Genomic DNA, 25423 nt, shown 5'->3' with positions numbered 1-25423 from the left:
CCATCTCACAGTTTAGTTTTAAGCGTAAAATACGATTGTGTATCGTATCCGCCATAAAATTATCGTATACCCTTACATGTGATTACTGCCTTCCACTCTAGTCTTCTATATAAACATCTCTTAATATCCTTTCCATCTGTTTAAGCATAATATAGTTAATCATGACTTTAATGTCATTAATTATATTGTTTTCATACATTTTGAAACGTAGCATTGTGATTCGTGATTCAAAGGATTTTAAGCTTTTAGTTTTTACTTTGTAATGAAGTTTATTAATATTTTTTTATTTTAGTATTTATTTTTCCTTATTAGTCGCGTTTCATATGGATTGGCAGGACTAGATAGCTTGTTAGCGGTAGGGCAGCCCATCGCCTAAGTTTAGTAGTACCTAATATGTAATGGAATAGAGTTGATAAATAAATAAAAAATCTCTGTGTTTCGTCCACTATTCATATATATTATTCGTCAAATGATAGGTTAGATTAATGCCAGACAGCTCGTAAGAAGCTACTATTGTATGTACACATATTTTATTCTATATGTAGGTGAATATGATTCACCCATTAACCACCTGAAATTGTAGACTGCGTTACAAAAATAAAAACATAAAATGATTTTATTAACATTATTTATTGAATAAATAATACAAAAAATGTTTTCAGAATATTAAGATTTTTAAACAAACCAACTGAGCAAAACCTCTACAACATCGATTAACATTTAAATTTACGATTCAAAAGTATTAACATTAAAAGTGACGCTACCTATTATAGTAACATACTTAAATACATGGAATTCCATGTATATATAACATATACATATCATACAGTGTTCCAGCACGACAATAAAAAATTGCATTTCTTCCCTCCCATATTGCTATCCGAATGTACTATAAAAATTTTCCTGTACACTCACGAAGTTGATAGAAGTTTATCATTACGAAAATATTGAGATGCACTTCTGGATACTTCGTGCAACTTCTCGCTTCAAGTCAAAATGTATTTCGAACTCCCGTCGAACAGTTGCACGAGTATATTTCGGTAAATTTCGAAAAGCAATTCCGCAACATATTACAATTGTCAACTACTAAATGCGTAACAGAATGCAAACACGTTATTAAACACTCACGAAGTTGATAGAAGTTTATCATTACGAAAATATTGAGATGCACTTCTGGATACTTCGTGCAACTACTCGCTTCAAGTCAAAATTTATTACGACCAGTAAATTTCGAAAAATAGGTGTAACATCAAATTACTTTGACATTAATTGTCAAGTACTAAATGTGTTTCAGAATGCAAATGGCTTTAAAAAGACTTTCATAAATGCATCAAACTGCGAAACGAAGAGGAACATAGGATGAGTACAATTGCCTAATAAAACTAAAACATTTGGATTATGCAAAGGCATAAGCGCCAACGACCACAGAATCGTCGGCTGAAGATACAACAGCAGATTCCGTCTAAGTACTAAAACATAACTTATAATAACCGCATCAAAACCGATGCTGCTGCACTAGGCCAATTTAAAACAAATCCGACAAATTGCACTTCGTTTCTCACTTTTTTTTCTTAACCTCAGATCTAATAACTGATGAGAAAAGCCTAGAATACTCTACACTATTTACAAATTTTAAACTAAACGACGTCTACAGCTAGTAGTAAGTTGTGGCCGACCGTATTACAATTTTTTTTTAAGTTCTGTCATTCCTTATGACTTAATAAAATCATTAAAATATCTGGCAACACTATTACATTAGGCTAATTCTTTGAGACCGATAAGAGATATGTTTTTTTTTTAATTTGGTAACACTATTTCTTTAGCAGAAAATTGCTATCGAATAAGTTTGGGTTCATTAAATCGTTCTGTAATCTATGGATTTGGCCAGCCCACAACACTTTTGGCATACGTGAAATTTCTTTACATCTTATAGTATTGTGATGCTCGATATACAAATAAAATTTAATCTCAAGCAGTTTATACAACCATTTACACGGCCGCATATTTAATAGGCAATTTACTTTACGTCACCATTTTTCAAAATTTAATTAAACAAATATTTTGCCTAATAAATAAGCGGCAAAATCGACTTTGAATGAGACAACGTCCGCGTTCGAAGCCGCTACTAGACATTTTAGACCACGCAATATCGAAATAAATAAATAATAATAATATTGAAATTACATTTTTTTGCTAGGGTCTTTGACAATGCAAAAACTATTTCTTTTTAGATAAATAAGTCTTTTAACCAATTCTCAAGTTACCTATTTCAATATTGCGTGATCGTGTCGCGGATGTGATGGCGACTCATGACGCGTACATTCGCTTAATGTCTTCCTTGTATCGTTCTTGGATGTCTTTCCTCTTGATTTTGAAGGCAGCGGTAACTAGACCCATATCCGGTGACCACACTTCTGTGCAAAGTTTCACCGCTGCAGGAACTTCGAATCTTTCAAGGCCGCCTGAAAAAAAGGATTTTTTTTTATATCTGGCAATACTAGAATAATACTTGCTTTAGGCTAAAATTAATTCTTTGAGTCCGAAAAAATATTTGTTTTTTAATTTGGCAACACTTTTCCTTTAGAGTAAAATTAATTCAGTGAGCCTGAAAATAGTATTTTTTTTATTTCTGGCAACACTATTAGTTTAGGCTAAAATTAATTCTTTGAGACCGAAAAAATATTTGTTTTTTTAATTTGGCAACACTTTTTCTTTAGAGTAAAATTAATTCTAAGAGCCTGAAAATAGTATTTTTTATCTCTGGCAACACTATTACTTTAGGCTAAAATTAATTCTTTGACACCGAAAAAAGACTTGTTTTTTAATATACTCTATTTCTTTAGAGTAAAATTAATTCTAAGAGCCTGAAAATAGTATTTTTTATCTCTGGCAAGACTATTACTTTAGGCTAAAATTAATTCTTTGAGACCGAAAATACTTGTTTTTTAATTTACTCTATTTCTTTAGAGTAAAATTAATTCTAAGAGCCTGAAAATAGTATTTTTTATCTCTGGCAAGACTATTACTTTAGGCTAAAATTAATTCTTTGAGACCGAAAATACTTGTTTTTTAATTTACTCTATTTCTTTAGAGTAAAATTAATTCTAAGAGCCTGAAAATTGTATTGTTTTTAAATAGTATTGTAAAACACTACTAATACTTACATTTCCTCGCATGATCCGCCAGCTCTTTGACCACGGCCTTCTCAACCTCCGCATTCTGACACAGCTGTTCAAACTCCATCTCCGGAAGACCGATCCTTGTCGCCAGCTCCGCCAGGTGTCTCGGGTTCGGTACCAGAAGGGCCACGGTGTAGGTCTTCGAACTGTCTCCGTATACACAGATGTTCTCGACGATTGGACACGTCTTCAGTTCCGCTTCAACTTTGCCCAGAGACACGTATTCACCGGCTTGGAGCTTCACCAGATCTTTTTTGCGGTCTGAAATGTTTGGTTTAGTTATTTAAGGTATAAAAAAATGGTTTTTTTTTAAACACGTGTCGATTTAGACCTTTTTGGACAAACATACCGAACACACCATACCACACACAATGCAAACCCTGTATTTGTATATAGATTGCTTGTGCAACCCAAAAACGCCCTTTTTCATCTGAATCACTTCCTTAAAAACTAAATTTTAAATAACATCACACATGTGCAATCATCTTAAACAGCGTCTTGTTTTTACCTAAATACCTAAAGAAGTTTTTCTTTTCTTTTTTTATTTAAAATTAGACAAGAGTAAAACCGTAATATTAAAGTTTAAAAAAAATTTTTTAAGATGTATCTTTGGTCGCAAAAGATATGAACTTAAGTATAATTAGCTACCTTTATATTATTTATTTTTGAGAAGTTTATTTGTTTGGTAGATGAACACAATATAAAAAATCTATTTGTATAAAAATAATAATTAAAATTGTGTGCGTGTAGTGTACACACGTTAGAAGTGAATCTTCTTTGACCTTATTTGTCGAAAAATGATCTACTTAATTGAACTTTACAGTAATTGTTTAAATTAGATAAAGTTTAACAAAAGGCTTTTATTATCATAGACAAAATATACGGAGAAGATAAGTGGCTGATAATGCGAGAATTTAAAAAAATATGAGCCGTCACGGGACGCCTGGCAGATGTGAAACATCGACATTATTTTGTAAAAGTTATATGCAGAAAATAACATATTGTGATAACAACTAAATATGTCATAATGATAAAATAAAATATTACGATTTTTTTCCAAATATCGATTACTATTTATTGAATAAACATTTATTTTCATTAAATACAAAAATTTACGAATTTATTTCAAATCGTGACTACTTAATTCGTTTAATCAGTGACTTCGGTAATAGTTATATTCGATGATGCCTCTGAGGACGGTTTAACTGTGACAATTGGTCGATGGTAACTGAAGTATGTTACAAAACTATCGGACATAACATTATCAAGATCGAACACGCCATAAATCGGTTTTAAGTGCGGCTATAGATGTTTCACATCAAACAAATAATACATTTCATTTCACCTTATTACTACTAAGATTATTACAGAATTTCATTAATTGTAATAGATTTATAACTATCATTGTTATCGTTATTATATATTTTTGTTATTAATGGCTTTGATTCTCTGCGAATCAACTGTGGTTGGGACAAGAAAAAGGCGCGTAACTGAAAAATGTGACGGTATAATTTTTCTCACCGAGTATTGAATAATAAATTAATCGAAAAAACACTATTTTAGACAATGTTCTTACTAACGCAATTAATACAGCGGAGAACAGTTTATTCGTGTATAATGTAGTAGATTTCAGTTCCAACAAAATAGTTATTTTATAGATATATGTCTATATATGTCTTCTATTTAACTGTACAACATCATTTTCGTCCCAAGTCTCTCTTGGTCAAAAGTAGAGTCCGCGATATAGTGATTTTTACTTGTAACATTTCAATTATGGAAGTTTTCTTACGAATTCGTTAACTTTTTGAAAATATTTTATAGCCTAACAGGGATAATCTTGGATTCTAACGGTGGAAAGTTTTTTTAATTGTCCGATTAGAGCCCATACAATGCAAAGTTACCATGACGATCTGGTACGACCAACAAGGCTCCAGAAGATAAACCACTCCTTATATGGAAATTGTATTCAAGTGAAATTGGATCGTTAAATCGTTAAACGTAAAAATAATCAAATAAAGCTTTTTATAAATTTGACGAATATTGAAATGAAAATCCTAATCCTTGGGATTGATTTGTTCAATTTCCGACAATTTGTGTGACTCAAAACATTGCGAGTAAAAAGAGTGGCAGAAAGTTTCTTGCCAGTTTTTCTTGCCCGCTCTACGCCCTTGACTTGCGAACTGATAGTAAATGTAAATTTACAATTAATTTTAGTTTATATTATTAAATATTTTTAATATAAATCTAGAGGTCAAATGTATACGAACAAAAATAAAAATAACTCACCAATAATCTTAATACAGCCGTCGTGATGCAATTCCCCAATATCTCCAGAGCGGAACCACCTTTTCCCGTCTATATCCACGAACTCCTCTCGACTCTTCTCGGGATTCTTGTAATAACCCTCTGCCACGCTGTCTCCACCGATTACTATCTCACCCTGGAAATCGACAAGTTGCGCTTAACGTTTTAATGAAAATAGATCCAAAAAATGAAAAATGGCACATGCAGGTAACATTACCGGCCTCCAAACTCACTTCCCAATTACCTGGACGTAGACCAGGCATACATTTTTTTAGTAGTGCGTCGTGTCTACAAGATTCCAATTCGTATGTCAGAATACGAAAATTAAGCATAAAGCCATAGAAAAGAAATATAAAGGTATAATAGGACTTAAGGAATCTAGAAAACTTGAATAATGTGTCTTTTTACTATTTATTTTTAATGTATCATCTTTTTAGATAAGTTGGTTTTTTTTGTTCCTGTTCAGGTTTTGTCTTAATAACAGTGTATAACATGTATTTTTGCACTTCTTGCCTATCTTATGTAATTTAATACATCTTTTTTCTTAACTCACAATGGTTGCCTGGACGAGATCGCTCGAAAGCGATAAGGCCGCCAGTTGCCCTCCTTTTAATTTAATTATGTTTAGTTTTTTTTATTGTAGTGTAACAAAGTGATACGAAATAAAATAAATAATATATTCTGTATACATTCCTTTTACTGACGTATACCAATCGTGTAATCGTCCAGCAAATTTTCATGAACTTGAAGAATATTAAAAATTTAGTATCACCAAATTACTATATGTTTCTTGACGTTCAACGTATACGGACTCGCCCGTATACTATATGTCGACAGCGAATTATTTCTTATTCCGGCCACACAATGCACAAAGGCAATATGAACTTGGAGAAACTTATCGTGGTTGGTAATACAAAATGGCAAAAAGACCACGTGACCGTACACCAACACGACTCAACGTACTCGAAACTATACACAGTTTAAGGCTGATCAGCCTCCTTCGACCACGCTCAGACATAAGCTACCGACTGATGATGATGTGTCATTGATGCATATGTATTAGGGTTTATTTGGCGCATGGCCAAAGGTTTTTCTAATATAGAAGCCACTTGGAATGTTACTCTATAATTTGGACCCCACAAGAAAATAAATATTCTCTAATGGTTGAGCGTATTCAAAATAACTGTACGAGATACATTTAACCAGTCATGTATCCAACTTTGTTTGTCTTGGGATACGACAAGTTAGAAGTAAGGAGGGACCTTGCTATCACATTATATATTTTTAAGGTCCTTAGAGGCAAAATATTGGAATATAATGCGGAAATGTTGGAGAGACTAGGGCTACGTGTGCCAAATAATCACTCTAGGCGTACTCACTTAGAGAAGCATTTACGCGTGTCTTGCGCACCCTAAATATTATTGCTCGTGAGACGGATGTTTTTATTTGCACACTGGCTGAATTCACAAGAATTGCATAATTTATAATTAGTTATAAAATGGTTTAGATTTTAAGTTTTTACTTGTTAAATTATGTTTTTAGTTTAGTTTTCTATTGCATTAGTATTAGGTCCTTACATATGAAATTGGCGTTTTGTATGGGAGGAACAAAAAGTCGAATATTTTTAAATATAAATATATTTAATTAATCAAAGTATGAACCTGAAACTGTGTTTTCTTTTGCAACATGACCGCCATACACATCATTCACCCTTCGAGTCGTTTCCGCAGCACTAGTGCCTCGGCGGAACTCGTACTCGTAAATAATGCGATACTTTAAGTTTTCCATTTTGTAAAATGAGTGACGCAAATAGAAAAAAACAAATGAATGACGGTCATCGAAGCACAAATACATGAGTAAATAGCTGTACAAATTTGAATTTGAAATTCCTAACCAAAGAGGAGGTATTTGAGGTCAAAGTGGCCAGTACGACAAAACACCAATTTCATATGTAAGGACCTAATATTAAGTTACTGTAAAAATAGGAAATAAATAAATAAATGTTTTTTGTGCGTGTTCTCTGTGTTTGTATGTGATTCGTTCTGGACTTTTAAAAGTACATAAATAAATAATTTTATTTTGCAGCGGCATCTCAAACCGAGCTTTTTTCACTTACGTACGACAATTGCTCATAGTACAAGAGATACAAAACAATTCATAGTGGAACATACCTGTACGAAGGGTTTATTCCCGACTCTATAGTTTCCCTCCTCCCAGTTGACGAGTTTTATGTCAGTTCCAGTCGTGGGTGCTCCGACGCGACCTGTTGATCTGAAAATTCACAAACACCGTTTAAAAAACAATATTTAAAGAAGATAGCACACTTGAAAGAGTATAAAAATTAATTATTATAATAAACTAAGTTTGAAAACCCGTTACGAAACGTTGACTTGTATTCTAGAACGTCAACCAAACCTGTCAAACCAATATTTATGTATGACGTACTTGACAGCGCTCAAGAGGACACTGTGACATGAGATACGAATGGACCTCAGAGGAGGACCTTGGATATTGCGGGAATTGTTCCAGTTCAGGTGTTTTCGAGTTATGCGTACACGAATTTGAGAAGCGGACACATATACACTATCATGATTACATTCGTTTAACTTTTGACAGTTCGAGTACTAGTGAAAAAAGTTATACCCTATAGTTTTACTGATTCGATTCTTTTTGAAATCGATTTATTTTTGGGCGCTTTTATTTATTATATATGATGTGGATTCTATATTAATAATTTCGTCCAGGGGTACGGTAGACTCGATTGAAACCTTATATGAATAACAAAGCATAAAAAAATATTGATTTTGAGTCGACAACATATATCCGCAACATTCGAATTATGGAGAATTTCGTTAAATCCCCTGACCTGTGGCACTGACAAGACAAACACAAACAAACCGCTGTCGCCATCTTTGGTAAACATTCAGTGAATCATAGAAAACATAATACCTACTCATTGTCAGTCTTTGACGTTTCGCAAAAATATTGATTTTGGATATTGATTGATAACTTATTTAATTATTTTTTTTCTCACAAAAAAGTTATTACAACGTAAATATTTCATTGCATAAACAAAATAATTTATGAAATCGAATTATTTCGAACGATTTTTATAGTCTATGGTCTTTCCATACGAATGGCACATCACTAAGTGGGCGGTGACCGTCCATGAAGTACGGTATTCTCTGTAGTACATTCTACAGAATATTATTGTGAAACTTCATGTGCGTGACCTGTCAAAAGTTAAATAAACGAATGGAAATTAAACCATTATAAATTAGGTTAAAAGGTTACTGTATGATATATATCACGTTTATTCATCTCACCTGTCCTGCAGATCCATGATCGTGGCGCAGGATGTGGTCTCTGTCAAACCATATCCAGCGATGACGTCACAGCAAAGGCAGAGCCGGACCTGCGTGTGAGTGTCCGGCGCCAGCGGGGCCCCGCCCGCTATCATTAGACGTACACGTCCGCCGAGCAATTGTCCGACTTTTTTGAATACCTGAAAATAATTATTTATTTATTTATTTACACTTCAATATAAAAAAAATGAATTTAATTAAATCAAAAGGAGGGCAACTGGCGGCTTTCTTGCTTACAAGCGATCTTTTTCAGGCAACCACTTTAGTACAAGTATACTAGTTAGTTAATTTTTTTCGTTATTTACAAACTTACCACTCGATTGAGCAAAGGTGTGTCGTAGCCACGCTTCATCCACGACTGTTTGTACGAATACGCCCACTTAAAGAACGCGTTCGCAAATTCACCGCTACGAGACACTTTGTCCGTGATACCTTTGCTGATACGGTCCATTATTAGCTGAAACAAATATAAAAAAGGTCAGATTTCATATCGGACTCTGTGGCCAAAAGATATTAGTTACAATTTCCGCTTGAGCAGTGTCAAATATGTCAAAATACAAATAGAAAAAACGTTTCCGTTGATGTCTTTGTTAAATTTTTCTCGCGTGTTTTCCCCAACGTTTTACTTGAATCTGGCATAAAGTTAAAACTATTGCCATAATATTTAAAAAAAAATATAGAAGAAAAAGTATAGTATTGTCTTTTGTTAAGATAGCTTTTACACATTGAAAGAAAACACTTTTTAACCGGATTGAAGCTATTTATTTTTATTTACAGCGTGCGTGGTCACGGTGACCAAAAAAAAATTTTAAATTATGTAAAAGAAATATGTATACATTTATAATAAAACATAGCTTCAATCCGGTTAAAAAGTGTTTTCTTTCAATAGAAAAAGTATTTGACAGCTCTTGACAGTTATTTAAGTTTGATAATTGACCTGTATGTCAGTTGGAATACGATTTTGATATATATTTTTTTTTAATTTAAGGCATACTGTTCTAGGGCCGCTTGGGGCTTCTGCGGATATAAATACATTGCAACTTATATACGAGAATGATTGAAATTTCTATCACATGTGCGCAATAAGGACGAAACATTAAATGACGCGATAAAAACCCGAAAACGTTTTTTTTTTGTTTCATACATAATTTTGGATGCAAATCTGAGTCATGAAAAAAACCAACTTGACAATAGGCCATTTCCATACTACTTCGTTTGCGTGAGACAAGCCCGACGCAAATTGTCTCAAGCACAAACCGGACAGCCCAAAAATCCTTTGGTTGAGGACGGTTTTCTCAAGATTTTTTCTTTCGAGCAAGTTCGCACGCAGACCTTCAAATCCAACCAAAACATTTTTTTTTAAATCACAGTATACTCACTGGTACAGTGGTGATACAGGTGGGTTGTAAGATTGTTGCGTCTCCTTTGGTTCCCTTCATTATCTTACTGGACGAGTCCAACATTGTTAGCGGCGTTGAGTAGCCAATGGGTACACCTATAATAAAGATTATTTTGTACTAATTTTCATAAATAATGACACTACCTTGTGTCGTGTGTGAAATGAAAAATAGGCAAACAATGTTTCATCTCGTAAAGAGAGTGATCAAAAAAACGCGAATTGGTCATCCCAAAATATAAAAAAAAAACTACATTTCCCTAGGAATCGAATCTCACAAAATAAACGAAAAAGCATAAAACTTACCACCAATGACGCATAAACTCTCAGCCAGCAACTCAAACACGTGAGCCAGAGGCAGGAATCCCATGAGCATATCATCATCATACATCGGCACCCCATCAGCGAAAGCCTTCAATGTCGCTATCATATTCCTGTGGGATAGCACCACGCCCTTCGGGACCCCAGTTGAACCAGATGTGTACATTATGATCGCTGTGTCGGACGGAGCTGGTGGGATACATTCTGGAACAGATGGAATTTGAATTAATAAATTAATACGAAAGTTGAAATTTTCGGAATTTTTATTTATATAAAAATTATTTTTTTATCATGTAATCCTACAGCTAACATACATAATATATTACAGAAAACAATATGTAGCCAAAGATGGAATACATAATATATGTATTGTATATACAAAAAGGCTCAAACATTTACGAAAGGAAAAAATCTATAAAAGATATTAAATACATTGAAGTTAGTTCGGCTGTTGTGAAATGGTGTGAAAATGAGGTGTATGTACGTATGGGGACAACACTCAAGACGACATTGTCCTAACTAACTACTGACTGTCCATAAATATATATTATAAATTAAAATATAAAAATGAAACAAACTGATATGTATGTTACCTTCGAAGAGTTATAACTTTGTGAACGTCTTTAGTCGGAACAACCCTATATAGCTTCGAAACCAAACTAATTAAACATAAATAATTCATTTATATGATAAATGAGTGGGGGGGGGGGGGGGGTTATAGGGGAAGTCAAATCAATACATTATTCTTGATAAGTCTATTAACTGGCTGGTTAAGTAACATTACAAAGAGCACCAGCTTGTCTTACCCCCTCTATAAGTAAATATTAAAATAAATTAATGAATACACCCATGTGTGGCCTGTGGAGATAGACTCCTCTCTTTCTGTTATATGCCGTTTATGATGAGATGAAAAGAGACAGGTGAGTACGTACCAATTTTCGAGTGCTTTCCCTTCTGTATAACCTCTTTGTAAGCGACGATCTTAATTCCAGGCTTGAACCCATCTCTCTCCGTCTTTTTGAGCTGGTCTTCCATGAAAATTATGGTGTCCACCTTCGGAGTCTTTGCAAGGATCTTCTTGAACTTGGGTAGGAGGTCGTGTGTAGTGATGACGGTAGAAACGTCTGTTTCGTTGATTCCGTGGGCTATAGCTTCATCACCAAGCGTTGCGTAGATTGTGACCACTGGAAAGATATGAAAATATGAAAGAAGATTCGGAACGGAAATGTTTTGTTTCTTAATTAACGTAGTAACGTGTAGTTCCCACGAGAATGTAAGTGCGTGCTCCTATTTCAGCATGCCTACTGCTGATAGAGGTTAAATCTTTGTTTTCTCAATTTTTTATTATAATAGTTGATTACTTATACATGTGGAACATGGTGTAATGGTTGCAGCTCATTAAAAACGTTGTGTAAACAAAAAACTTGGCGATGAAAAAGAGTGGCGGAGAGTTAATTGCCAGTTCTTCTCTTCCGTTCTACCGTTCTGTTCTGTGAAGAAAGATGTGTTAACTGTATTTATTTCCCCGGAGTTGGTATCGACTAAAAGATGACAGTAGTAGGTAGATACTTTTGACATTCAACACCTTTTGTCTTCAGTCACCGTGACCAAGCACGCTGTAAAGCACGCGAAAGGTCGGAAAATTTTAAATTTATAAGTTTATAATAATACATATAGCTTTAATCCGGTTAAAAAATTGTTTTAATTCAACCTTTCTTAGGGTTAAAAAAATAATCATTAGTCTAATTTGTCCAACCGTCGTTCGAGTTTTGTGCTAAGTCTTTTGCGATTCGCTTTTATACATGTAACTTGAATACAAAGTCCCAATATATTACATCTAAAGTTACCATAGACAACACCAAAGAACAGCTCTTGACCCTGTCTTGACGCTTGAGGTATTCGCGAGGTTTCCGAAGTATGAGAGCCTAGTACTATTTAATTATAATTGAGTGCTACTTAAACTGATTACATCGTTATCACGACAACTCTTTAATAGCTTTGAAATCAGGTTATATTGTATTGGGTAATCTTTGTTCGATTGAAATTAATCACTTTTAATTATCAACTTTATCAAATATGTATTTTGCTAAGAATTGTAGAGGTGCATATCAATAACGGGATTGGTACGAACGATATGCTAAATTATGTTAAGTATTAGGAAAAAAATCGTAGTAACGATAACGGGTGGTATTGCGTGCACATTCCTAATGTCAGTGACATTTCTTGCATGACGATTCAGTTTAAAATGCATCGACATATGGTACCGCTTTGTAGACATTTATGTCCTCTATAATTCTATGGTCTATTGTCAATGGTTTCCGTAGCATACGCGATATTATATCAATATTATTTTTCCAGCTTGAGTTACATTATCGAAGTTGTCATAACTGTTCGATACGGATAATGTAGGAGTCTAACGGTGAATAATTTGTCAAAACATTCCGGTAATTTTGAAGCGTATTCAAAGGAATCAAACGGTCAAATATTTCCTATTTATATAGTGTAGATCAAAGGAATAGGTTTGAACTCGGGCTAAACGTTAAACATGTTGACATATATTGACATACTGGAGTCATACACAGCGCAACGAATGAACGTAAGTATCTCTTGCAATCCCCACAGAATCCAATACGTTTTTGACTTACGATATTCACATATAAAGGTAAAAGGCGGTTGAATATCACCCTTAGAGTCAACTCACGAGAACTAAAGCGTATATAGTGTCCCACCTTCCCCCTTATAGGGGCCCACAGGGGGCAATTTGATTCATAAGGGGCGCTATTCGATAATATATTGTATTTAGAATTTGAATTACAGTTTTTCGTGTTAAAATTTTAATTAGTGATTTTATTAATACAACAAGTTTCTCAATATTATTATTATTAAAAATTATGTATGTGAGACAAAAAATAGTAAAACTTAGAACTGGTCATAGGAAATTTATTAATAAATTAATCTTGAATTTGTAAATACAGTTATGAATGAATAATAATGAAACAAATCCCTCAAAACTCGTACGCTAATCTTGAAACGGTAATTTATAAATTATTCTCGCAAATATAAAAATGAGTTATTCTTAATGGCGGCAATGCCCCCAATAAACGTCTGTCGTATTTAACGTATACATTTTATAACGTTGTTAATTTTTAAAGCCAAGGCAGCTTTATTGTGTGTTTAGACCAGAAGTTTTGATAACAATTATGGATAACTTTAATTATTATTGAGCAGTGTTGGCCTAGTGGCTTCAGCATGCGACTCTCATCCATGAGGTCGTAGGTTCGATACTCGGCTGTGCACCAATGGATTTTCTTTCTATGTGCTCATTTAACATTAGCTCGAACGGTGAAGGAAAACATCGTGAGGAAACCGGCTTGCTTTAGACCCAAAAAGTCGACGGCGTGCGTCAGGCACAGAAGGCTGATCACCTACTTTCCTATTCGATTAACAAATGATGATGAAACAGATACAGAAATCTGAGGCCAGGACCTAAAAGATTGTAGCGCCATTGATTAATTTTATATAGTACGTATTACACGTAACTACTTAAAAAAAATAAGAGAATTGTTATCCATGTTCCACAGTTACAGAATACGAAATTCCACTTGCCTGAAGAACATTTATGGAGTATTACCACAATATACGAGCATCTTGAGAAAGATTGATTTAAGTACTTACCAGGGATACTCTGCTTGAAGCAGCCATGGGCAGCGATCATCCACTCAGCCCTGGTCTCAGCGAACATGACGATGTTCTTCTTGGGCTGGCATCCGAACTCACGTAGACCAGCCGCGAACCAAGTCGCCTCGTTCTCCATATCGCTGTACGACCGCCATTCATAGTTGCCCATGTTGTACTGAAATACCATTTTTTTATTTATAAAAAACACAATCCTGTTTTAACAGGTGGCCCTAAATCAACAAGAATGCATAATCAATATAAAAAATTGGTAAAAATGTCGACTCAGGGCTCCAAAATCTCCAATTTATTTTCTACATATTTTCATCACTCTGCAATGGTATACCAACACCGTGAGTTGTGAAATGAATGAAAGATTATTATCAGTTTTTTTTTATTTAAAGGGTCCAAAGCCATGCGCTTTATAAAAAACCATCAAAGACAATGGATAAATATTAAAACAACATTTATGTTGTACCAAATGTAATAATGCAGTGAAACTTGGCTCTTATAAACTCTTTTCTTAACTCATACTTTAGCACTCTAACAACTGAAGTGGGAATTAAAAAAAACATGTGTGTATACTTATGTACACGCGTTAAAACTATACTTCTTTGGCGTATAAGATAAGTCTTTTCAAAATTTTTATTTTAAGTTTGTAGAAAAAACAACACTAACAATAGAAAGAACTAAAATGGACTATAGCTAACTTCAGGGTGACGGTGTTTTGTAACGGTTTGCGCGCGCATCGTAAAGATTTACTCTCATCATTTTTCCCTAAAGCGCCAAAAGAAGTATAACGTACCAAAAATTTCGAGTTATGTAATTACCTAACCCTAACCTAACATTATGTAAACAATATCATCCTCTAAGTTTTTACCACACCCAAATTGTAATTAAAATTCTCGTTTCCGATAATGTCCAAAATCATAAGTGTCTCTTAGATTTACGAACTCTTCAATTAGTTATAAGCTCATGTTTTAAGCATGAAAACAACAATTAAACCCAGATTCAAACAAATTGTTTCATTTAACACAGATCTGCAAAAACCACCGAACTTAATTTTCGACATGACTGACTTTAATTTGTGAACATTGCGCTTACGAAAAATCACTCACAAACTTTCAGATGAGGCTCACCTTCTTGAACACTCGTCCATTTGGTTGCGGCTCATCCTCTTCACTTAACACTGTCCTAGTTCCCAGACAAGGTCTGTCCTGCCATCTGGCGGACGCAGCACGCAACATGGCCTCCATGGTGGTGACATTGTCACGCACCAGACGCAAGTGAAGATTGCAAGGCGTTGACACCGATCGGACTGTCACGCTGTTTGGAGTGGAATCTATTATTTGTGCCTGAAAATTAAATATACATTTACAACATAGCTTTTAAGATCAATTTACTTACACTATTTCGACCTGTGTTGTCCTGAGTTTTGGTTTTTTAATAATTGAAATAATTGAAAATTCAAATTTACGCGTTGAAGAAATCTGTTAAATGCTTCATTTTAGATCAATTTATATTTAGGTTCGAAAATTGCAATTTTAAAATATATTTGTCGCAGGAAAGTAGTTAATTCAGAGAGTTAATTGAATTTCTAGACAGTTAATTAAAAATCGATATTCAATCAAATTGCTAAAGTTCCGTCAGACAAGTGAGTGAACGAAACGTTTAACGAGTTTCCTAATCGCAAGGCAACAAGACTAACCTAACCTAAACATTTACAATAAAGCAAAACACGGGATTTCCAAGCTCTCAGTTCTTCACGATTACACCGAAATGACAATAACAAATGAAATAATCATGGTGAAGTCTTGTTTCACATTGTTAATCAACACCCTGGCTTTCGGTCAGACAGATAGTTAAACGTTTTCGACGCTACTTTATTTAAATCAAAATGCTAGCGACTTGATTGAACATCGACATTTAATTAACTGTCTAGAGATTCAATTAACTCTCTGATTAACTACTTTACTGTGACATATATATTAAAATGAATTGTAAAAAAATTTGCTAAACTCGCTGCTCGAAAACGGCTGGACCCATTCCAGTATTTTTTCATGATTTACTCCTTGAACTGTGGTAGGTTTCTATTGAGAGGAAAATTGCACGGAAATCCCTAAAAAACTAGTTTTCATTTCGGAAAGCGAACAGTTTTTATATGGGTAGCATAGCAAAATGTTCCATATGCTGGCATGTACCTACTCGAAACATATCATATTCTGAAAATTATTATGATTAGGCAAAACGAAGATAGCAGGGCCAGCTACTAAATAGTGAGGGTAGAAGACATTTCGTACATGAAATTTAAGAATCTGGTAGCATGTGAACGAGTAAGTAATTTTTCATCAAAATATTCACACCACATCTGTCTAACTTTTAACTCCAAACTTAAAGTATATAAAGTTTTCCTCCGTGCTATAATAAAGGGAACAGTAACAATTACAACTCCGGATATTATGGTTCGTCTATAATAAATCGAAAACAAAAGAGAAAAGCAAAAAAATAAAAGAAAATCTTAAGACGCTAGCAGGATATTTAGAATTTTCGGATAACTTCTAACCTATGAAGTATGTGATTAGTGAGTTTACCTTAATACGTCGCGACATAGACCGTTTTCTCCATGGCCTCTGCAGCACCAGATGGACCGGGAATGAAAGTATATCATACATGAACACTACCATCCGGATGGTCTGCAGAACAGCTGACACCCACAAGGACTCCGGTCTGAGGACAAAAGAGACTAAAAGTTAAATCTGACACCAATTTTTTTGGGTATAATGATATACTGTTTTACTCAATAGAAAATACCATATATTTGTAACCAATATATAGACATAATATTCGCTTATTTTGTATATCTAAATGTTTTATATTGATGAATACATTCACGCCTTTTTACTGATGGGTTAAGCAGACCCCACACATTTTCACGTGCTACGCTCCTGACGCTCTCTTTCCATTCATTCACTATCATGACATGCATACATCTTTTTGAAACGCTTCAAAAAAAAAGAGAAAAAGATACCACAGGAAAAAAAAACAAAAGACAAAATAATATAGAGAAAACAAAGCAATAGAGAAAAACTTAAGACGCTAGCAGGATATTTAGAATATTGAAGTGTCACGTACGTCTACATGGCCAAACCACCTAAGCATTCCCTTTCGTGTCCCTGTCAGTCCGTCTTCTTTCTCACTTACTTATCCTATCTCGCAATGTTACACAGCACACACTTTAACACCATTTATTAATTAATATATTAGGCCTGTATAAAAATTCGCTTCAGTTTGCTTTTCTTTTAATAAGCAATATATTTCAAAACTAATTCGATATTTCTTAAAACATTCCATATTTACATCAACATTAGGTTAACAAAGAGTTTTAAAATTGAAATTCAAAAAGTTTTCATTAGCAATGTTTCTAACTGGCAAGTTCTAAATATTTTAAGTATTACCCACGTAAGCTGTTATGCAAAGGCTAAACGTATGGTTTAGGAACCTTGACCGAGAACCTTGATCTTCAATTATTCAATCATAATCATTCAATGTCAATAAGCCACATCCGAAACGGTCAATTTCGATTCAATATTTACATAATTCAATTGACATTTATTTATTATAATTGCTTAAACATTCACAATAACCGTAAAATATATAGAGGTAATTTTTTTATAGCTCTTTCCATTTCCTCAGTCATAGCATTGTAATACCCTCAATAAACTAATACAAAAATAATTTTACCAAATTATAGATTTACAAGATTACAATAAAAGCCAATGGAGCAGCTAGTTTCATTGCCTCAGTTCACACACTCCGAACACAAAATGTGCCTGGAGAATCTTTAAAGCAGCAATGAAAGATTTGAAGCCTGCGGACACCAGGTGTTATTTTCTTCTTTGATTTTAACTGGCGCTTGTATTTTGGATGACCTTTATTAACTAAAAAATAACGCTACACAGAAGGATATAAATACACAAGGAAGTAGTGGCTCCCTTGATACCTTGCCATGTATAAAATAACATTAATTATGATGTATTTACGTAATGTGAAACTTGCGATAATGGGTCTAATTTTGTTATGGTAAAGGATATTTTGTTATAACAGTCAATATACTGACAGAGAATGAAAAGCTTTTAGGTGTCACGACTCTATATAACTAGTCTGGCCATAAATACTGTTACATAAAAGCTTTTATTTTTTTCAACTTTTTAACTATTTTGAATTTGGAACACGATTATTATTTTAAAAAACTTCTTTTATTTTACATATTTTTTCGATTTCATTATCAAATTACAATATGGAATGGGATGGTAAAGAAAATAAGATTGTAGTGATCGCCTTGCAAAGTGGGTACAAAATGGGTGGGTAGAATGTTTTTTTTACGATTATGAACACTACAATAATCAAAATGATAAGATGTACGCTCACACTTCTAAAGAAGCTGCTCAAGTGGTTGGAGAGGTACAACTTGGTCATCAGCCCGCGTCAGAGGGGGGGCGTGTCTTATCAAGGAGTCACAAAACTACATTTTTGTGAGAAGTAGTGAAATCTTCAGCCAAAGTGTATCAAGATACTCTTGGATCATGTTGTAAATCCTCTCAGCAATACATCTAAAACATTATTCCAGCTGAATTCTGCACCTGGTCACAAGGAACGAACTACCCAAGCCTGGCTTGAAACCAACTTCCGGACTTTATAAGAGCTGGAGACTGGCCCTGGTCAAGCCCAGACTCAAATTATGGTTAGTTTTATAGGACATGGTCTGATCTAATAGACACAGGGACATCGAGTCTTAAAAAAATCTTTGTAGCAAGCAGTGGCAAGATTTCCGTTGGAAACAGTGCGTAAATCCATAGATTCGTGACCAAAAATTAAAGCCAAAGATGGCCATTTCGAATAGAATATATATTTTTTTTTACTGAGACTAATAAATATGTAGCTATCAATTTTGAACAATATTATATTACTACATTAAAATCAGTCATTTGTAATAGAAGTTATCGCTGCACTAGGTATTAGACTTGACTGTAATGATATGATTTATAGTGTATGTAAAATTCCTTTTAGAAAAATTTGCACGCCATTATGTGTGGCAGAATATGCGAATTTTACATTGTACCATCATAACACTTTTGTACCATATTCTTATTATATAAAATAGAGAGATATCTATATATAATGTCAGTCAGCCCCTTGTGCAGAGGCTGTTTCAGCGCAGAGGAATCAGTCACCCACGAAGTCCTGGAATGCAAGGCTGTGGCTAATGAACGTACAAAAATCCTCGGAACAGTGAGGTCGCTCCGCGAAGCCTGTGAAGTGCCCGGGAGACTTCTGTGCTTCTGGAAGGAGTTGGGCTGGCTAAATTAGCCAGGGCTTCTACGCACAACGGACCGACTACGTGTCTAAGTGCGGAAATTGAGTCCACCCTACCTACCTATATAATGTCAGTATTTCAGCCCGCATAAGCCTTCGCTCGCTCTAGGCATTCAAACAAAGTGCATAACGACACTGGAATTACCTTGTGCAATTTACTCAAACAGTTCCTAGGATACTAAAATTATGACATCTTTTTCCAACGCCTTAAGGAGTCGATACAGGAGCCGGGGTATTTTTACAATTGCCACGAGGCATTCGAACTCAAAAGCTTTTGTCTACTGGTAATTACTGTATAAAATGAGAGACTGCGCGCGATGTACCCATCAAAAGTTAAAGGAAATAGAAGAAGAAAAAAGATTGGAGAAAAAAAGATTTGAAGTACGTTCGTCTACCTACCATGGAATAACGTACCTCATACCCCCACATCAACACTAGGTTGGGGAACGAGTAAGATCTAGCAGGTATTACGTAATAGATACTATATATATGTATGTATAATAGATACTAAACCACAGATTATAGATGTCTTCTTGAACTTTGGATTTTGATATTTGTTCTATTATGTTTATGAAGACAAACGAGTAATCAACATTAAACAACAACAAAAAATGGAAGTTTCACAAGCTATAATAACAATTAGATTATTTAAAAAAAACTGTCGCTTACGTAATATTAACGCCCGAACGTATTAGTACTAAGACACACAAAGGTTATATAATGCTATACAGAACAACTTGATATATTCGGTAGTAGGCTGATAAATAAAAAAAAGCGCAACTGATACCTAATCCGTATTGCAACAAAAAATTACCTTTAAAAACTAAAATTGGATGTGCAATATTTTTAATGATTTCTTTAGTTTTTTGTAATCCGATTCAATTACAAAGCGATTCCAAAAAATACGTGCTCAGAGGAATTGTTATTGCTCCCGGGTACATTCGCAATAACGACCTACATCGGCAACTTGTAGAGACAGTCGTCGTTAAGTATTTCCGAACCAATTCGACTTAGGGTCCTTCAAGAGAAGAGCGTACCAATTCTTGAAAGGCCGGCAACGCACTTGCGAGCCTCCTGGCAATGTGAGTGTCCATGGTCAGCGGTGGACAACACGGACAACGGTAACATCAGGCGAGCCTCTTGCCAGTTTGCCTGCTATTACATAAAATAAAATAAAAACAACTTCTTGACACCACGGAGTGTGAAGAGTGAAAAGGACAAAACCATTTCAATTAGTGAATTAGTGTTAGTGAATGTTAGTAAGCGCTAAACAGTGGTAAGTGAAAAGATAGAACACAAGAACAGGGAATCTTCCTATTAATAGACAATTACTCTACGACTGTAAGTTTGAACACATTAGTGAATTAGGTTAGATTTAAATCACTTATTAGTCTAGATCATCACGTTCCAAGATGTGTCAGTAAAGACATATTAACCTTTGAAATTAGAAATTATGTTTACCAAAAGTATGATGTACTTCAGAGTATATATCTTATAACTGTAGAACATTATAAATGAAAATGTGTGCGTGTACTAGTGTACACACGTAAGAAGTGAAACTTCCTGATGACCTTATATTTCGAGACGATCTACTATATGCACCTTTACAGAAATTGGTTAATTAAAGTTAAATTAGATAAAGTTTAACTAAAAGGCTCTTATTATCATAGACCTGAAGACTTATAATACAATTATTTCATTTTACCGTATTACTACTAAGATTATTACAGAATTTCACTAATTGTAATAGATTTATTACTATCATTGTCATTGTTACTGCATATATTTTTTTATTAATCTATTCGAATCAACCGCGGTAGGGACAAGAAAAATATGGCGCGTAACGGAAAAATGTGACGGTAATTTCATTTCCAACGTCCATAAAGAAATTTCACTCCAATAATACATCAATAAATAAATATACAAAAACCTATGCACTCCTTCAGGGTTGGCTTGTGCGTTTGATTCTCAACTCCTGCGTTCGAGTAACGGCTATAGGCAGACTGTCAATGTGCGTATTTAAGGGGCTGCTATACAGGAGCTATACTTTTTAATGAAATATGTGGGTACATCATTGCCGACTATATCCCGAAAATACACATGTACATGGCTGAAAAGTTTATATTTCGGCAATATTTCTCCAACAGTATATGCTTTATTTTGTCTTTACACGGTCTACATACATGGCTTGGCATTTAAATAAAATTATCATAAACAAACACAAACGAACATAGCGGCTACTCGACATAACGAATCGTTTCAAACTTCACGTAGCATGAAAAAGGGACACACATAGGCCGTAAAGCGAGACAGCAATAATATGGCTGAGAAATATTGTAGTATTTTCGATTCCAGCCATACCGCTGGGACACTAAAAATTCATCGGACATACATAAAATATTGCAGAGTATTGCATAGTATTGCGTAAATCCTGGCTGATGCTACTAGCCACACTCTTGCAGCTAGAGATTTTCGTGACAAAATGGCCCGTCTAGGAGACCATTAACACTCGCTTGGAAACTTCCTAAGGAAACCGACATGCCTTTGACCAGTGTTTTCCAACATTTTTTGTGGAATGCCCCACCTTCTAAAATGATATGCCCCAATATTTAAAATATTTACATAATTATTAATATTAAAAAATTGTTCACTTTAGAGTAACTTACGTAAATGATAAGTTTAGGAGGAACTCACTAAAAACTGTTAAAGAAACAAACACACACAACACAAATTTTCAAACATAATAAAAACTGAAAATCAAATTCCAAATAATTTGAATAAATATTATATAAAAATTATCTATATTAATTACGTGAGATACTTGCGCTTGATGCTTGCTGCACAGATATTAAGTTTAAATTTGGTTAGTCTCAAGTCTCCACATTGTGTTCGATCACCCCCCAATCAAATAGCCCCTGAGGGGCGTGGACTAACTTTGGGAAACACTGCCTTAGACACAAATGTTATCGCGAAACATTTAGGCAATATGCATACAATCTTCGGTCGTGGCCACGTTTCAACATTTAAATTAATATAACAGACTAGTATTAGTGCATTATAAGCGGATTTCATATTTTACTCATGGATTGTATTACGTAATTATTACAATATATAAACTATCACAACTCTTATTACCTGTTAGTTAAGTTATTAATTAATATTAATTTTACTACACGAACTTAGATACACAAATGCGGATGCAATGAAACGATCTCGCCGGAATTCTATTATAACAAACTCATGAATGAAAACGCATGCGCACCCCCCACCCCCCCTCTCCGGGTCACGGTCGCTCATGACAGTCGCTTCCGACACTGACCTAGCAATCCCATTTACGATATATTGATCGCATCCAACGCTTGTATATCGTTATGTCCAATCGACAATGAGTGTATCAATGTTGATTGGACATAAAACTCGGAATAATTCATGCATTAGGTAAAAGTGTAAACTGTTTTTAAATGTTACGGCAGCAGTCTTACGAGCAGGAGGTCCAAATTGCCAGAGAGCTCGCAACTGCGTTGCCGGCCTTTTAAAAGTTGGTACGCTCTTTTCTTGATGGATCCAAATTTAACTTTTTCTTTTATATAAACACTTTTTTTCTTTTATTTCATAGCTTTTTGCATAGGGCTATATGTACGCACCAATACTATAACACCTGACAGGTGACAGGACAACTATTGCCTTGGACTAGCGACCTTTATCAAACCATAAAAGGCGACTTGCCTGTAAACATGTCTCCGACTAAAGAACCCAGTGTTGTATCCATAGTCATTCTTGTATTAATAGCGACTGAGGTCCCTGAGGTCGTAGGTACGAACCCGGTAGTACGCCAATAGACTTTCTATGCGCGCATTTCCCACGCGCTCGTACGGTGAAGGAAAACATCGTGAGGAAACCGCCCTTTGAGCAGAGTCAACTTAGGCAAGGAAGACTAATCACCTTTTTGGCTATTAAAGAAAACAAATTATCACGCAAAAAGTATTCATATCTGAGGCCCAGACCTAAGATTGTAGCACCACATGTTTTTTCTTCTTCTTGTAGTCTTACTCTTGCTCTGTAAGACACTTCAAAATAGAAAGAACATCTTTTCTATAGAAAAATCTTAAAGATCGTTGGATTGTTAGATGACTCCAGCTGCTATTCCTCTTAGAGAAGTCTACAGTCAGTATTTATGAGCTTTTTTTGATAAGCTATGAGGAACTCGACAACGTAGGCAAGGAAGACTAATCACCTTGTTGGCTATTAAAGAAAACAAATTATCACGCAAAAAGTATTGATATCTGAGGCCCAAACCTACGATTGTAGCACCACATGTATTTTCTTCTTCTTGTAGTCTTACTTTTGCTCTGTAAGACACTTCAAAATAGAAAGAACATCTTTTCTATAGAAAAATCTTAAAGATCGTTGGATTGTTAGATGACTCCAGCTGCTATTCCTCTTAGAGAAGTCTACAGTCAGTATTTATGAGCTTTTTTTGATAAGCTATGAGGAACTCGACGTACACCAGGCATCCTCTTTGCTACACAGATAGCAACCATACTGCATAAGGAGACATCCAGGGTCGCTTCCGCATTCTACCGTGTCCTCAGCGGTGCAGCCAGATCACCTCCAAAATGGTGAGCCTTTGTAACCTTGGCAACAGGTTAATCGACCAGTTGTTATACGCGTCGATTTTACATTAAAAATGAAATGGTTGTATCGACAGCCACTAGGGCCAGGCCACTTAGAAGTCTTTAAAGAAGGAATTATTTACAATGTTCAGCTATATACTGTAGAGAATATTGCAGTCATCAGGATAGTCTTACGTACGTACGACTACCGACCAGCTTCTCCTGCAGTTATGAGGGAAGCTGGTCAAAACAAATTCTATATATTACAATTCTAATAGGTGTTTCGTGGTTTAACTTTCAAAAATGTATAACATTATTTTTTACAAAATCTTATATTCTTTACATGGAGCAGGGTTGGCCTAGTAGCTTCAGCATGCGACTCTCATCCATGAGGTCGTAGGTTCGATCCCCGGCTGTGCACCAATGGATTTTCTTTCTATGTGCGCATTTACCATTACCTCGAATGGTGAAGGAAAACATCGTGAGGAAATCGGCTTGTCTTAGATCCAAAAAGTCGACGGCGTGCCTCAGGCACAGAAGGCAGATCACCTACTTGCCTATTGGTTTAACAAATAATCATGTAACAGATACAGAATCTGAGGCCCAGACCTAAAAAGGTTATAGCGCTATTGTTTTTTTTTTAATATTCTTTACGTAGTATCAGTAGTGGTGTTAATGTATTATGAATTATTATTCGTTGGCATATTACATGCTTATTATGTAAGATGGCTTCCTTCTGTCAAACACGTCAGTTCTGCATCACAAAACGATTACGTGATTACTGGTGCATTGTCCGTGAATCGACTTTCCTTTTGATATTATATTTTCCTGAGGAAAGCCGCAAACTGTGTCACTGCTTTGCTTGATATTTCCTTTCAATCTAGTTATATGTTAGGAAAGCCGCAATCTAGTCATATGTTACACAGAGAGTGATGACGCCACATCATTGCGTCCGATGTTATCCGACGCAGTTGTTCCAGCTATCTATCTATTCATACCTACACTTTATATATATGCATGCAAGGAGACGGACAAAATTGAATCAAGTACGAAGAAAGGAATGCGCTCTACTTAAAGGCTTAGTCCTAAATCTTTGTTCGACAATAAAACAACGTGCCTTAGAAAACCTTTCGTTCCTATAGTACTCTTAACCATAATGTTTCTAGAACATTCTATTCAATTAAAAATCATTTCTCT

General features: G+C 34.8%; 1 protein-coding gene across 3 annotated transcripts in view; it reads right to left on the bottom strand.

The window, feature by feature from the left end:
• Positions 1 to 594: 594 nt before the first annotated feature.
• Positions 595 to 25423, bottom strand: part of LOC123707696 (long-chain-fatty-acid--CoA ligase 4) — a 58774-nt gene continuing 33945 nt past the window's right edge. For all 3 annotated transcript variants that reach the window (XM_045657975.1, XM_045657974.1, XM_045657976.1), the window contains 12 exons: positions 16832 to 16967; positions 15380 to 15595; positions 14241 to 14418; positions 11498 to 11749; positions 10551 to 10769; positions 10228 to 10343; positions 9162 to 9305; positions 8810 to 8988; positions 7655 to 7754; positions 5466 to 5619; positions 3165 to 3440; positions 595 to 2462 (listed from right to left, as the gene is read on the bottom strand). In XM_045657975.1, coding sequence (XP_045513931.1) covers positions 2308 to 2462; positions 3165 to 3440; positions 5466 to 5619; positions 7655 to 7754; positions 8810 to 8988; positions 9162 to 9305; positions 10228 to 10343; positions 10551 to 10769; positions 11498 to 11749; positions 14241 to 14418; positions 15380 to 15595; positions 16832 to 16967 — 2125 coding nt within the window. In that variant the 3' untranslated portion in view covers positions 595 to 2307. The remainder of the gene's footprint in view (positions 2463 to 3164; positions 3441 to 5465; positions 5620 to 7654; positions 7755 to 8809; positions 8989 to 9161; positions 9306 to 10227; positions 10344 to 10550; positions 10770 to 11497; positions 11750 to 14240; positions 14419 to 15379; positions 15596 to 16831; positions 16968 to 25423) is intronic.

The sequence above is a fragment of the Pieris brassicae genome, chromosome 3 (genome assembly GCF_905147105.1).
Source record: "Pieris brassicae chromosome 3, ilPieBrab1.1, whole genome shotgun sequence".
Taxonomy (NCBI): Eukaryota; Metazoa; Arthropoda; class Insecta; order Lepidoptera; family Pieridae; genus Pieris; species Pieris brassicae.
This window is presented reverse-complemented; position numbering and strand designations above follow the sequence as displayed.